Genomic DNA, 15,705 nt, shown 5'->3' with positions numbered 1-15,705 from the left:
TCAAAAAGTTTACTTTGTACTTTACTTGCCAAACCTGCTGTACAGATAAGGTGCTAGAGTAGTACATGCAAAACATCTCCATCTTGTCTATAAAGATTGTGTGAGCATAAACTACTTGACCCAACAGAAAACCCCATGGAGGCCTATAAGTACTATACTGGTATGTTTCTGATACATAAATCGTGAAAATGTCACTAAATTGGATTATAGCTGCATGCAAGTATCTGGTTCAGCTTTCCACTCTTCCCCAAAGCACGAATATACATTGATCATTATTTTCATCTGGTCAACTGTAATCTGAGTTTTAAAAGACCATTTCCCCCGTGGAAATAACAACAAAGAAAGGCTAGAAAGGAGGAACTTTGTGGCCTGTGGTGAAGTTAAACCACTTCTCATAAAAACAATGTATTATTATCTACAGGCAGTAATAGCAAGCAAATACATAAACAACAACAAAACACAGGTGATTTATTCCTTTTCAGATGTACTGTTGATGAACAGATCCTGTACTGTCCTGAACAGATGTCACTGATCCTAATAATATGCATTATAAGCATGTGTGATATCTGTGATAAGCATATCTGACATTAATGCATAATCACAAGAGCTTATTAGAAGAAAAACAAATATATGATTTATTAGCTTATTATTTCTAAGCTGTTGGTCAGGGTCCGTATTCCCAAAGAATCTTAAGGCTAAAAGTAGCTCCTACTGGCCGATTTAGGAGAAACTCCTAAAAACTAGACGTATGCATATGTGTTTTTGCTTCAGTGTGTATGTGCTTCTGGTCTGTAGACCATCAGTTTCTGTCCATTGCACATTAAGAGAGTCACAAAATTCAGTCACAAAATTCAGTCACAAAATTGACACACATTCAGTCACAAAATTGATCAATTGTCTTTATTCATTTAATTCATCAAGTAAAATATTTATCACACCCATATGTACAATGTAAAAAAAGGCCTTTATGATCAGTTCAGACGGTCTTCAGTCCTTTTTTAGTTTCAGTTCCAAAATAATAAGAAAAACAAAACAGCCAGGCAATAAACACATATTGGTCGCTTTGGACAAACCATGATGAAATGTTGAAATGTGTTTTTCTGAAACACAAAAGGCTATTTATCAGAATCAATTAACATATGTTGTGTTAAAAAATACATTTGGTCTACACATTGACGTTGCATTTGGCCACTAAGACGATAAATATAATGAATGTTGAGTACTCTGTAATCTGACCCAGTGTTGGCCTGTGATGAGCACTGAGTTCTGATGTGTATTTGTGTTGTCTGTGCTTCCTTCTTGGCTCCCACAGTGACAATGCAAAGGCACTCTCTGTGATGGCCACCTCCTCTGGCAAACATTGGACAGTTTTGTGTGCTAAAGTGACTAACTAAAGTGAGCAACACGTCAAGTCACAGGACTTTAAACCATGATGGATAAATAAGAATATGTGCCCTCAGGAATAAGACTTATCTTAAATGTAGGCATTTATTTGCATATAGTACAAATTTCTATAAAACAAAGTAACACACAGTAACAAATGAAAATAGTGAGTGACCAATGTATATACATTTCTAAAATTTGAATTCAGATGGGTCTCTTTGCCTCTGTTTTAATCAGTTCATGAATGTAGAAGGATCAATGCATTATCGTTATAGACATTTTAAATGGATATACTAGAACATTATATAAATAAAAGTAATTAGATATAAAATGAATATTATGTGTGTCTATAATTTTAAGATGTAGCAGAGTTAAATGGTTTGATCTAATCTTGACATTTGTTGACATTAATTACTTATAAATAATCACCACGGCAACCTTGACGTTTTTCAATTCCTAGTAAAAATGAATAGACCAAACAGTATCTGTGAGATGTTTGGGTTTTGTTTTGAGTCTTTTCCAGGTCAGGATTTTCCTAAACAAATATATGTAAAACACACCACTCCTATTTAACAGTAAGTTTAAGACAAAGGACACGTTCACTTGAAAATACACATTAATTTCAACAGTTTTTCACAATTACTTTAACTTTCTCATTTACTTTACACTAACAATTTTGCATTTGTGCTACATAGAAACATTAACATAAAGTATTGATTTACCAATGAATGGGTTACAAATACAAATTTTACAGACCTCAGAATTGTATGGTATTTGTCTTCCAAAAGCACAAAAGTAATGAAAACAGTACAAAAACAATTTCCACACTGAAGTTAAACAGATGTGTGAGACGTTTGGTTTTTCAGACATAATCCTTCCTGTCGTACCCAGCCGCGCTTGCTGAGTTGGGGTTGGTGTAGGCCATTTTCGGGGCCTTGTACCTCCTCTCTCGCGGAGGGCAGGTGCAGCACAGCATTGCACCGGCAAAAATCAGAAGTGCCGCTGCTGCCCAGCCAATGTAGAGGGCAGCACCCAGCTCTCGGAGCGTGCTAGCGGGCACCAGAGGGTTGTAGAAGTCCTTGATGGTGCGGTCGGCCGACCACGACACGGGGATGAGCACCAGGATGCCAGCGATGATGAACAAGATGCCGGAGACTATCATGGTCTTGGCCTTGGAGGCCTCGTCCTCGATGCAGTTGGTGCACTTGGCGCCCATGATGGAGATGAGCAGTCCGAGGACGCCGAGGATGATGGAGATGATGGTCATGGCGCGCGCCGCCTGCAGGTCCGAGCTCAGCGCCAGCAAGGAGTCGTAGACCTTGCACTGCATCTGGCCCGTGCTCTGCACCACGCAGTTCATCCACAGGCCCTCCCAGATGGTCTGCGCCGTCACAATGTTGGCCCCGACGAACGCAGAAACCCTCCACATAGGCAGGGCGCAGCACACGATGGTGATGATCCATCCGATGACACCCAGAGCAATGCCTCCGATCTCCAATCCCATCGACATGATGCCTCCTCAGCTGTGTCTTCCCCCAAGATGCTCCTAAAGCCCAGTAGATTTTAGACTATGTTCCAACAATAGGGATGTTATCAGTGTGAACCACAGAAGCAGCAAATAATGGCAGGCGTGCAGGTGAGTGTGCTCCAGTTGCAGAGGTACCTGTCATCAGGGTGTGGCGATGCTTCAGGTGGAGAGGAAAACAAGCAGCTCTTATAGTCCCATGGGAGAGGAGGGCTGGAGACCTGTACGTGACATCATCAGGAGGAGGAGAGAGGAAAAAGCAAACTGATGTAATCTCTGTATGTAAACGACACTGGCTAGCAGCCCGCAGCTCCACAAGAGGCACACACACACACACACACACACAATGGGGGACTACTGATGGGTAGGGTTTCACCAGTAAAATGACCCACAACAAGTCGCAGTTTTGTAGTACAGGCAACGGGTCAGGCACCCAGGCTTTAATGTTGTTTGGATCTGGAATATTACAGCCAAGTATGAAGCCACACTACTACTAACGATGCCAGTCCAGGCTAATACTGGCCTTGTGACGTGAAAACATTTGAAGTATACATGATCATGCATGCCAAATCCTAATCACTAACCAAATAAAGATTGATTAAACTGTTGTCAAATTGATTTTTAAAGTCTCTTGCATTTCCATTAACACCTTCACTGGTACACAACTGCATGCATTTCTGGCTTCTTTTCATGAATCTTGGGGGACTACTGGGGTACTGGCAAGGGTTCTGTGTTCCCGCAGCTGGTTGAGAAAATGCCAAGAGCGTGATAAGCAGTCACCACAGTAAAACGGCATAGTGGAGGAGCTGTAACGTCACCGCCTGGGATTGACTCCCAAATCCGCCATTGTGAGTCCCGAATCCGCATTGTGAATCTGTAATGCTTTTGATGCAAGCATCTGCTAAATACCAATCAACTTTAAAGGTGCTCTAAGCGATGCCATGCGTTTTTTTAGGCTAAAACATTTTATGTCAGTTACTGCAAACTTCACCTAACCAACCGCTAGCTGCCTGTGTCCTGAATACACTGTAAAAAAACGCGATCTCTGTGGACTGCCCAGGCTCCAAAAACTGCAACAAAAACAACCTGGGCAAACCTAGCCCATAACAACATAACAAACTGTTCCAGCAAATCACAGACGAGATGCGCGTTTAGCAGAGTTTCAATTGCACAGGAGCAGCACGGGAGGGAGGGGGAGGAAGTAGCGAGCTAGCTCTCTGTTTGAAAGTCAACAGAAGTGACGTTACCCAGCATCACTTAGAGCACCTTTAACTTTAAAAGTTCGCTGCTTTAAAGAGCTTAAAATATCAAACATTTTGATTTGGCTTACTACACAATCCTGTGTTAGCCTGGAAATCCAGACCCAAATCTAAAGATTTAGGGTCTGGCTATGAGTAATGAAAATGGCCCAACTAGAGGGGCGGCACCAAGTATGCATTTGAAAATATCACCGCAGGCAATTGGATTACAATAAGACCAATGTTTACTGACTGATTCCGGACTTTGATGTTGCAGCGCTCTGTTTAGCTCGCCTCTGGCCGGCCTATATCAGTTACACCGATGGGATTGGTGCAGCTCGGCTCCATGCATAGGTAATGAGCATCATTACTGATTGCCAGAGTAAGTCGCTGAGCAAATTTAAATTGTGCTCTCGCGAGAACTCTGGATTTCCAGGGTAATACTGTGTGGTATTTCATAGTTTTTGTTCTTCAGTTTTGTTAATAATAGTCAAAATAAGGGAAAAAAACATAAATGAGTAAGTGTTCAAACATTTGATTGTTACTGTATAATACATGCATACATACTGCTACCATGTGACCCTGGGGCAAAGATGTAGGGTGGTCAATGAGCACCATTTAGTGTAGTTCATTTGCATTGGAGTCTGACTTTGCAACCATTCTTTCTCTGAGTTCTCACTGGGGCAAATCACTAGGACTGTTATTTCTGGCTGTATATGTATATATACAGTATATATACTACCGAAAAGTTTGGGGTCACTTAGAAATTTCCATTTCACTCCATTATAGACAGAATACAAGCTGAGATCAGTTGCATTGTTTTTGTAATCATGGCAGCAGTTTTCAGATTCCATTATGTGCTTACATCGTTGCAAAAGGGTTCTCAACTGTTGTAGAAAAAATGGCTAATCTTTTAATGCAATATCTACATTATATCATATCCTTACATATCCTTGTATCCTTGTACATTGCCCATTATCCAATGAATCATTCATCCAATGTTCCAAAGGCACATTCTGTTTACTAATATAATATCATTTTAAAAGACTAACTGAGAAAACATTGGAGAACTCTTTTGCAATTATGTAAGCATCATGTAATCTGAAAACAAGGATACAAGGATACAAGGAAGTTTATTGTCACATGCATATAGTTACTGGATGTAAGAAATGCAGTGAAATTATGTCTGGTGTCAGCCTATTTGTGCATTTATGGGCAAATGGCATTTACCAACAAGGAGCACCCAAGAGCAAACTGCTGATCTCAGCTGGTATTCTGTATAATGGAGTGGAATGGACATTTCTAAGTAACCCTAAACTTTTGACCGGTAATGTATATATATATATACCATATATATAATCATCTGTGAAAGGGGTGAGCTGCATACGGCTTTTCACCTGCTCTTGTGTGACTTGTTGTATTTTTGCTATTCTTACTCCTGAAAATGACAGTTTGAAGCATCTGCCAGATGTCCAACTGAGTAAATGGAGAAAAAGAAAAGGCTTATTTAAACTGTAAGGCTTTGTTATGTTAAATGTCTTATCATGAGACCATGATTATAAGTCACTGTTGCTGTTGTAGTGTGGGCATCTGTGTTGTTGAACTGCTCTTTGCAATTGTGGGTCTTTTTTAGTTCTTTAAGCTGGACTGGTTTGTGAATCCTCAGACATTAGATTAGAGCACACAACCTCACAAATATGACACAGAAAAGTCAACTGCAAAATCACAATACACCTGTTCCATAAAAAACACTCTGTACTTCCCTCCAGGTGAGAGTGTTAGATCAGGAGTTTCTGTCCTCGCAGATCAGACAATTAGTTTCAGTGGCATTTTGGCCTTCCTTATTTTTGTATCCGTTCTCAGCTAGAGTTTCCGGAACTCTAACACAACTTTGCTCCATATCTTAAACCCAATGCAAATAAAGCCAAACTGAATGGCATTGGTAGGTGAAGTAGTACTTGATATTATGCTTGCATATGATACTTACACACTATATTGTACACAAAGTATGATTTTGATGTGATGTATTGCATGATTTATATTTACATAAAAGAATGTATAAGATTTGTCAATGTAATACCTCAATGTCAATGTAAACCTTTCTTTTGTGCTGTTTGTGAAGGTATTGTGATCGTGTAGGCTGTGGGCAGAGTGTGCACTCAGATACGTTGCATTGTTTTGTCAAGATGAGACAACTTGGCATGATGAAAGTGTTGCAATTTCAGAAACAAGGATTTGATTCACAGTAATTGACAGGGCTTTTTGCTTCCTCAAAACAAAGCTTTTGGCTTCTATCCAGCAGCCATTATCAAACAAATTACACACGCTATTTATTTTAAAATTATTATACATCGAAACATTAAAACGTTAAGAATGTCTTGTATACTTTGACATTTTGTTACTCTGGCATGTCCGATAGATCCCTCTGAGCACCCTAACATGCTGAGAATTCCCCAGCCTGACTCATGCTAGAGAATGTGCTCATGCACCAATGACATAAACTTCCCACAAAAACCCGCACCTTGCATACCAGTGACTCGTTGTCATCATTGTCACATATACATAGAGAATGAAGTGTATTTGGCATTTGAGACACCTCTCTATTCAAGTCTTTACACCCCCCCCCCCCCACACACACACACACACATACATACACACTTGATTAACTGCTCACTCAGGTCCTTTACTACAGTCTGACACCCTCTTGGCCTAGATACAGAGTTAAGTCAGACTGTGGAGTGTCTAACACTGATACCCACTCCATTATTTCACAAGTGTGTGATAAGCTTAGATCTCTAAGTGTATTTTCACCTGAATGTATTTAATATCTAATCCTAATTCCAATGTGTGTGTTATCTTGTGTACAGCAATCTCCTGACTTTATCTTACTTAAGATTGTGGATGTTTATCTTGTTATGTTTACCCTTTGATTTAAATTTGTATCTTTTGTTTGAATATGTATTTCACTTCTTGATATTTCACAAAGCAATACTGGCTTTACTAAAGGTACTATATAAACAAATTATTCTATTCATCTCTATATGAAGGAATGAAGACAAATGCCATATTAAATGATTCAGACCTGTAAGACCTCACAGGAGACCACGCATTCTGGGTGCTAAAATTCAAATGGCTTTAACAGGCTTGCAAGGCTGTTTTTCTAAGAAATTCAGCAATGCATACAATAGACATTTCAAGGAAATTAGACAGGAACTACCATGGGTGTCACGTTACTCCAAGGACTCATTGTCCTGTGGCTAAAGTGAGCGTTGTTCCTCACTTGTATTGTTGTTTTGGATAAAGGTGCCTACTAAGTGAGTAAATATAATATTTAATGTATCAAAGGCAATCCTGTTCATTTGGAGATTGTAACATATAAGGGTCCAAGGCCTACATTAATAAATGCAAAATAAGGAAGCCACAAAAAACAACTGGACAAAAACAACAAATCAGACACTATTCTGAAAAGGAAGAGGGGCTTTAATCCTAGAGATCATCTATGATGTGACCATATATGGGCTGCTCTTTGTTGTCCCCTTGGCTAATAATTTGTGTTGTGTGACTAACCCAGGGGAATATAAAAGTCCCCCCCCCTCCCCCCTTGTTAACCACAGGAAGAAACTGTGAAACCGGCCGAGCTGGTTAGATGATGGTGTTTGTGTGTCAGGCCCCACCCTTCTCAAACGTCCACCCCGGGGACCTCACCTTACACTCTGTGTGCAACGGTTGACGGAGAGAGAGACAAAGGCAGCAGCTTTATCACACAGACACAAAGCAAATTCTCAAGGATATTTCTTTTTAACTGAAGGCCAATACGTGGAGAGCAAAATGGTCGCTGCCGGGATTCAGATGCTGGGTGCCGCATTGGGCATCATCGGCTGGATCGGTGCCATCGTGCTGTGCGCCCTACCCATGTGGAAAGTCACCGCATTCATCGGCAGCAACATTGTCACGTCGCAGACGAGCTGGGAAGGCATCTGGATGAATTGCGTCGTCCAGAGCACGGGTCAGATGCAGTGTAAGGTCTACGATTCCATGCTGGCGCTGCCTCAGGACTTGCAGGCCGCTCGTGCCCTCTGCATTATCTCCATCATCGTGGGCATCTTTGGCATCCTGCTGTCGGTGGCCGGTGGCAAGTGCACCAACTGCGTGGAGGATGAGAAGGCCAAGGCCAAGGTGGGCATCGCTGCTGGCGTGGTCTACATCATCGCCGGTATCCTGACCCTTGTGCCTGTGTGCTGGACGGCCAACACCATCATCCAGGACTTCTACAACCCGCTGGTCAACCAGGCCCAGAAACGTGAGCTGGGGGCCGCGCTCTACATCGGCTGGGGTGCCGGCGCACTCATGACCATTGGAGGTGCCATGTTGTGCTGCAACTGCCCCAAGAACGATGACGACACCGGCTACACTGCCAAGTACTCAGCTGCTAGATCCAATGCCTCTGCTCCCTCCAATAAGGACTATGTGTGATCAGTCTGGGTAAAAGCATGGCTTTGTCCTCTGAGAGGTAGTTTAAGTTTTGGGACACTGTTGTCGGCCTCCAATTGAGTTGCTGTCAGACATTTTGTTAAAATAAGTTTACATTTGGAAATGTATTACATGGGATTACTCCTGAGTTGGAGAATGCTCAGTATCACTTACACAATATTAGGGAGGGGCGAGAACACAAAGGAAGTACTGCTTGGGAGACAAAGTTTAGAAAATATCAGGATCAGACAAGTAAACTTTCTTTGTTCAGAATCATTTGTTAAACTGCTGTTCTGTTAACTCTGTGTTTCACTATGACTTCAGTGACTAAATCTGTGTCCTTAAAGTTGCTTGAAATAGACATATACAGCTTGATTTTGTCAGTAACAGTGTGTTGACAGTCTGAGGATGATCAAAGCAAATCCATTTAACTGTTCTCTCCAGTCATGTGTAGTGTGTATTAACAGTGTGTTTTGTAACATTTGTATCCCTCTAAATGGTCAGTAAAGTCTGTAAATATAAACACGTTTTTTTTTTTATTCTTGAAAATATTTTGAAAACAACCTGGAACTTTGTTAATAAATATTTTATGGGACTCATTGGTTTGAATATGTTTTTACACTGTGAGAACATCACAACGAATTTGACCATAAACTCACCCATGTTAAATCTGATATCATTCGATAGATCAGAGATAACCATAACATTCCTTGAGTCAAATGAATAGCACTGAGGCTCAGTCAAGTCTGAAACAGGTTCTGATTTATGTGTGGCTGCATCATATAGCACACATACTAGTGTATAGTATTTATGCAATATGAAAACCTGTTGCGTTCCACTGTAAACTGAAGATAGAGTTGTGAAGTAAATATGTGGCATATTTACTTCACAACTACTGTTACACTTCTGAATACTGTATGTAAGGGATAATGTATTGTCCGTCATTCATTATCAGAAAATAAGTCCCGACAGGATAAACAGGACCCTGATGCGCAGTGGACACGGACAGCACATTATCCCAATTATTATACGGCTACTTACCACAATGAGAAAAGAAACTTCACACAATGGGATTTTAGAAATTATTATCACTGTTTTGTGGCTTCTGCGAGAAAACAAATAGTTTGCCACACAAATAGAACAGTTTCAGGTGTTGCGTGGCCAGTGTTGTATAAAGTACTAGAAAGCAATACTTGAGTAAAAGTACAAGTATCGCACTAGAAAAAGACTTTGGTAGAAGTGAAAGTTACCTGGTATGAGAATCTCTAGGGCTTACTCCCCAGGTCACCATCTCACTCTCTCACACACACACACACACACACAGGCCACCTATGTCCAGCTACTAATATGCCAGTCATTACTTGAAACTGAAAAGGTGTCTGTTCATCTTGAAAAGAAGTTGGTTTTCAAAGTTGCCAGAATTCAGTGCTTGGGAGTTTCAGGCCCAAGACCAGCCCACGATTTCCATAGTGGTGGAAATTGGATAAATGAGGCAACATTTCAGCTCTTACTATCCTATAGTTTTTATTAGTACCATGGTTCAACAAATGTGTAAAGGTTATATAATAATTCACTTCAACTAAAAATAATAACTTGGACTCATATAGCGTCTTTAATGGTACCCAAGGTCGCTTAACAATGGGGGGGGGGGGGGGGGTATTGTGGTGGTGAGAGTCCATGGAAAGATTTGTAGGTGAGCAGGAGGATCTTGTAGGCGATGCGTGACTTGACTGGCAACCAGTGGAGCTGTTGGAGAATGGGAGTGATATGCTGCCAGGGCTTTGTGTGGGTTAAAACCCTGGCAGCTGAGTTCTGTACATACTGGAGTCTGCTAAGGGCCTTGGTGGGCAGTATAGACAGGACACCATTGCAGTAGTCCAAACGGGAGGTGATGAACTAAGAAGTTAACTAAAAATATTCCACTATTCCACAAGTTAACAAAAACAGAAAGAAAGAAAGAAAGAAAGCCTTTGAAATGTAGCCTATCCCACGCTTCCACAAAGAGGCATATTGAACTAATGTTTAGGCTACATGTTTTTTGCATGGGTAGGCTATATTGTTGTTTGGTGATTTAGCCTACTCCTTTACTACACCCTCTTCTGAGCAAACAAAGCATATAGGTTTATCATGTAGGGTAATTGGTCTTTCTTACATTAAATAACTTTAATTTATCCTCTCTACTTGTCCCTGTAGTCATGGCCTCCTAATCAATAATTTTGGGCTCATCATTTTCAGTGGTCGACTGGTTGATCTGCTGCTCAGACTCTCCTGGCCTCTTTCTACCATCCATCCTTCCTGGCGCTTGTATCTACTGTAGGGCCGGCTCGGCTATCCGTATCTGAGAAAACTTTTTGGAAAAGACGGGGGCTATATGGACCCAACCAAATCTTTTTGGGAGGGGAGAACTCCCTCACGTAGACTACAACCCATGCAGAGGCATTGCATTGGTGTCATGAACAGAATGCGGAACGTGTAAGAAAAGATAGGTTTGTTTCTCATTGCATTTTTTCTGGGGACCCACTTTTTAAAAATGACAGACTATGGCGACCCAACTCGTGACTGTGGTAGTTAACAAACTAGATCAGTGGTTCTCAAACTTTTTCTTTCATTGCCCACTTTGATCAAGGGGGCATTCTCGAGCCCCATCTGTCGCTCTAAGAAAGTGGTAGGTCAAGCTTAAAATTGTCAAATTTATTGAAATAATGACAAGTTCTAAATATATCCTCTTCAACAGAGTTAAAATCAGCTGGTGCTGCAGATATAATAATAAATAAATACATAACACACATATTTCTGTTTTCCAGAAACATATTAGGAAGCATAGGCCATTTTACAGCATTGTACAAGATATTCAGTGAAATACCAACATGCTGCATTAAATGGATCCATAATCCAGTCATACTGAGCACTGCTGGTTGGGAAATATTTTTGAAATAAACTTTGCAGGGATGTGTGGCATACTGTTTAATACATGGGATCACAAGAGTGCCTCCCAATCAGACGTTTCAGCGATTTCGCTCAGAAATGTCAAAGGCATAATACTGTCGCGATCGAGGCGCCTGTCCCATACTCAAGTTTTTTTGGTGAATGCAGTAATCTTATTTGCTAGGTGAGGTAGGTGCTTGTATTAACTGGACATTTAACTCAAATATATCGCTAAGATAGGCCAGCTTCGTCAAGAAATGTTCATTAGTGAAAGTGCTTGCAGATTCAAACATGCGCTCTTCCTCCAAGAAGAGGCGACTCGGAGCTCAAACACGCGCGACAGCACTTTACCTCGGGAAAGCCACCTTGCCTCGCTGTGAAACAGTACAGCCTTTTGGTCAGCTACCATCTCTTCGCATAGACGAGAATAGACGCGCTTTTAAGGGCCGCGTTTTGATGAAATTCACCACTCTCACAACAACGTTCAAAATCTCATGTAGGTCGGGACTAACTAAGCTGCCTTGACACAAGCGCTTAACACAGTGCGTCCATTGCGCATCGGGTGCTACCTGGGCCCAGGCTACAGATAAAAAAAAAAAAAAAAAAAAACTCCTGTTTTTCACATCAGTTCACGCCCCACCTGGCATGTCTCCGCGACCCAGTAGTGGGTCGCGACCCACAGTTTGAGAAACGCTGGGCTAACGTGACAAATGTCAATATTTTTTTCCTCGACCGGCCCAAAAGTGAAGCGGCCCACCGGGAATTCTCCCGATTTCCCACCCCGGGCCTGATTCAGTCTTACTCTTCTTGGACTGAAGACAAGTCCTGCGATGCTAAATAGCCTTTCACAGGCCGCTGAGGCAGGTAGCTGAGTGTTCAGCTTCACAGAAAGCTGCCAATGTACAGAAACATTCCTTGCAAATACGGCCACGGGTGTATGACGTTATCTTCACCACTACCCTGTTCACCGAGTTAACCACTATTGTCGGGGTGGTCGTCTATGATAACAGGAGGTCCTCCAGTAGGTGCTCGTGCTTCCATGGCGGTTTCAGTTGTGCGTCCTCCTCCTTTAGCAACAAACAAGCGCTGAAATAGAGCGCGCAGCGTGTGTAATGCAATCTAGGAGCAGTGATTCGCCAAACCTCCCTTATTGCAGTCGCACACTTTTCTTCTAATTTTATGTTTTAGTAACGAGTAACGAAGATGCTTAGTGGAAATATAACGGAGTAAAAGTATACATTTTATCTAGGAAATGTAGTGGAGTAAAAGTGAAAGTTGACATAAATTTAAATAGCGAAGTAAGGTACAGATATGTGAAATTTCTAAGTACAGTAACGAAGTATTTGTACTCCGTTACATTACAACACTGTGCGTGGCAATGTTTAACATTGCTAACTATGCTAACTTTCACTCTTAATGAAGTTATTTTGAACTAAGCAAACAACTCGAGGAATGATATGAAAGACGTGAATCAGAAGCACAAAACCCGTCGCCATAGACAGCAGTCATTATATACTTTGCAGCAGTCATCATATAGATTTAACAGACCTCCGAATGTTGGGAAGGCCTATTGATGTGAATGGAACTTTCTGCACCATATAATAAAACTAGATGTACCGCAGAGCGGTACAAAATATGACCGCCGCCCAGTCCAGCACATTTTTTCCACAAAAATAAATCACGCTGAAAAGCCTGTATGATTCTAGCTGTCTCACTAAATTGCATTATCCACACTCAATTCTCACTGATATCTGCTAGACAACAAGTACCAAAACATGATTAGTTCATAGATTTCACATGTAAAATTAATTTTATACAACCCCACCTCCATCTTGCCTGTTCATAATTCTGAGAAATTTCTTGAATTGTGTGCATGTGTGCATGTACATGTTTATGTTATGTGTGTGTGTGTGTGTGTGTGTGTGTGTGTGTGTGTGTGTGTGTGTGTGCGCGTGCTTGTGTGTGTGTGCCTGCGTATGTGCCTGTGCATGCAAGCGTACATATGTCTACTGTGTGAGTATGTGTCATACGTATGATTACTGTGAATGTATGTGTGTGTGTGTGTATCTGTTTGTGCACATGTGTGCACATGAAATGGGTTAACATGACCCCTGGAGGCAAACATACGGAAAAAAATGGTCATCCTAGTCCCTACAGTTCTCAAGATATTCACAGAGAACTGTGTCTGCCCTACCCTCCTTTCGTGGGGTCCAGTCCAGCGGAGGGGCTACAGATCAAAACGAAAAACGACGGTTCCATGCTATCCATGTGGGGTTACATGCCCACCAAGTTTTGTGTACCCCGGTCTTTCAGTGTCCCGGGAATCCTTGTTGGTGTACGTCACTAAATGTACACATACATTATTTTATTGTAAGGCCCCCCATGAACGAAAGTACACAAAACTTGGCATGCATTCGGAGGGTGTCATAATGATCCTACACTTTTAATTTTGTGCAGTTTTGACCTTGTCAGCCAGAGATATTGTGATGAAAACACCTAATTTTTTGCTTTTTAATTTTTAACTAGGTGGCGCTATAGATGAAATAAGTGGTAATGGGATGGATTGACATGCCCCCTTAAGACCAACATACATAAAAAAGGTGGACCTCCTAGGCCCTACGGTTCTCGAGATATTCACAGAAAACTGTCTCCGGCCACCTACAGGCCAGTTGGTGTATAGTAACATAAATTAATTTATTGTGTGGCCCCCCATGAACAGAATTCCACGAAACTTGGTGTGCATACAGAGGGTGTCATAATGATCCTATACTTCCAATTTCGTGCAGTTTTGACTATGTTAGGTCACAGATACCTGCGATTACAACACCTCATTTTTACTTTTTTGTGTTTAACTAGGTGGCGCTATACATGAAAAGAGAGGTTATGGAATGGGTTCACATGGCCCCTTGAGATTAACATAAAAAAAAAATGGTCCTCCTAAACCCTACGGTTCTCGAGATATTCACAGAAAACTGTGTCTGCCCTACCCTCCTTTCGGGGGGTCAAGTCCAGCGGGGGGGGGGGGGGGGGGGGCTACAGATCAAAACGAAAAACGATGGTTCCATGCTATCCATGTGGGGTTACATGCCTACCAAGTTTCGTGTACCCCGGTCATTCAGTGTCCCGGGAATCATTGACGGAAATTTGGGCATGCGAAAAAAAAAAAAAATGAAAAAAAAAATCTGACTAAACCTATATGACCGCCGCTTCGCTGCGCGGCGGTCATAATAATATGTCTGTCCATACTGTCTGTCCACATTGAAGTGTCTCTGGATTGATGGGGCTGACATGGAGTCAGTCAGCTCTCAGTGAACTCGACAGAGAATGGAGAGCTTTAATATCAAGTTTCAGCTTTCCTTCAGGGCCTGGAAACAAAAGAACTTCGGAGCCACACCCATTGGCTTGATCTATAAAACCAGACCCCACTTCTCAGGTGAACCTTTACCACCATCGACCTCACGCAGTGATGATCTACAACTCTTCCTGATAGACCCAGTTTATAGTCACAAGACGCAGGAAACCAACGTAACCATGGCGTCACAGGGGCTCCAGATCCTAGGTGTGATGCTGGCCATGATCGGCTGGCTGGGCAGCATCATCACCTGCGCGATGCCCATGTGGCGTGTGACGGCCTTCATCGGGGCCAACATCGTGACGGCACAGGTCATCTGGGAGGGCCTGTGGATGACCTGCGTGGTGCAGAGCACGGGCCAGATGCAGTGCAAGGTCTACGACTCCATGCTGGCGCTGAGCTCGGACCTGCAGGCGGCGCGCGCCATGACCATCATCTCCATCATCGTGGGCATCTTCGGCGTGCTCATGGCCATCATGGGCGGCAAGTGCACCAACTGCCTGGAGGACGAGAGCGCCAAGGCCAAGGCCTGCATCGTCTCTGGGGTCATCTTCATCATGGCCGCCGTCCTGGTGCTGGTGCCGGTGTCCTGGTCAGCTCACACACTCATCCGTGACTTCTACAACCCGCTGGTGATTGCGGCGCAGCAGCGAGAGCTGGGCGCAGCACTCTACATTGGCTGGGGCACCGCGGTGCTACTGCTGCTCGGAGGGGGGCTACTCTGCTGGAACTGCCCCCCCAGAGATCACCAGGCCTACAGAGCGGGGCAGTACGCCCCGGCCCGGTCCAAAGCCTCAGGGGACTACGTTTGA

General features: G+C 42.6%; 2 protein-coding genes across 2 annotated transcripts; one reads left to right on the top strand and one right to left on the bottom strand.

Moving 5' to 3' along the window:
• Positions 1-881: 881 nt before the first annotated feature.
• LOC143111403 (claudin-3-like) lies at positions 882-3,086 on the bottom strand. The gene has a single exon (XM_076273630.1). It carries the CDS (start codon positions 2,891-2,893, stop codon positions 2,246-2,248), a length of 648 nt encoding a protein of 215 aa, XP_076129745.1. The 5' UTR covers positions 2,894-3,086; the 3' UTR covers positions 882-2,245.
• A 4,888-nt stretch (positions 3,087-7,974) lies between these two features.
• LOC143112849 (claudin-4-like) lies at positions 7,975-15,705 on the top strand. Its single transcript, XM_076275221.1, has 3 exons — positions 7,975-8,462; positions 10,852-10,861; positions 15,085-15,705. Exons 1-3 carry the CDS (start codon positions 7,975-7,977, stop codon positions 15,703-15,705), a joined length of 1,119 nt encoding a protein of 372 aa, XP_076131336.1.

The sequence above is a fragment of the Alosa pseudoharengus genome, unplaced genomic scaffold, assembly GCF_046254945.1.
Source record: "Alosa pseudoharengus isolate Yale_2024_CS ecotype anadromous, Long Island Sound unplaced genomic scaffold, YU_APseudo_1.1 YU_APseudo_1.1_scf_8, whole genome shotgun sequence".
In the NCBI taxonomy this organism is placed as follows: Eukaryota; Metazoa; Chordata; class Actinopteri; order Clupeiformes; family Clupeidae; genus Alosa; species Alosa pseudoharengus.
This window is presented reverse-complemented; position numbering and strand designations above follow the sequence as displayed.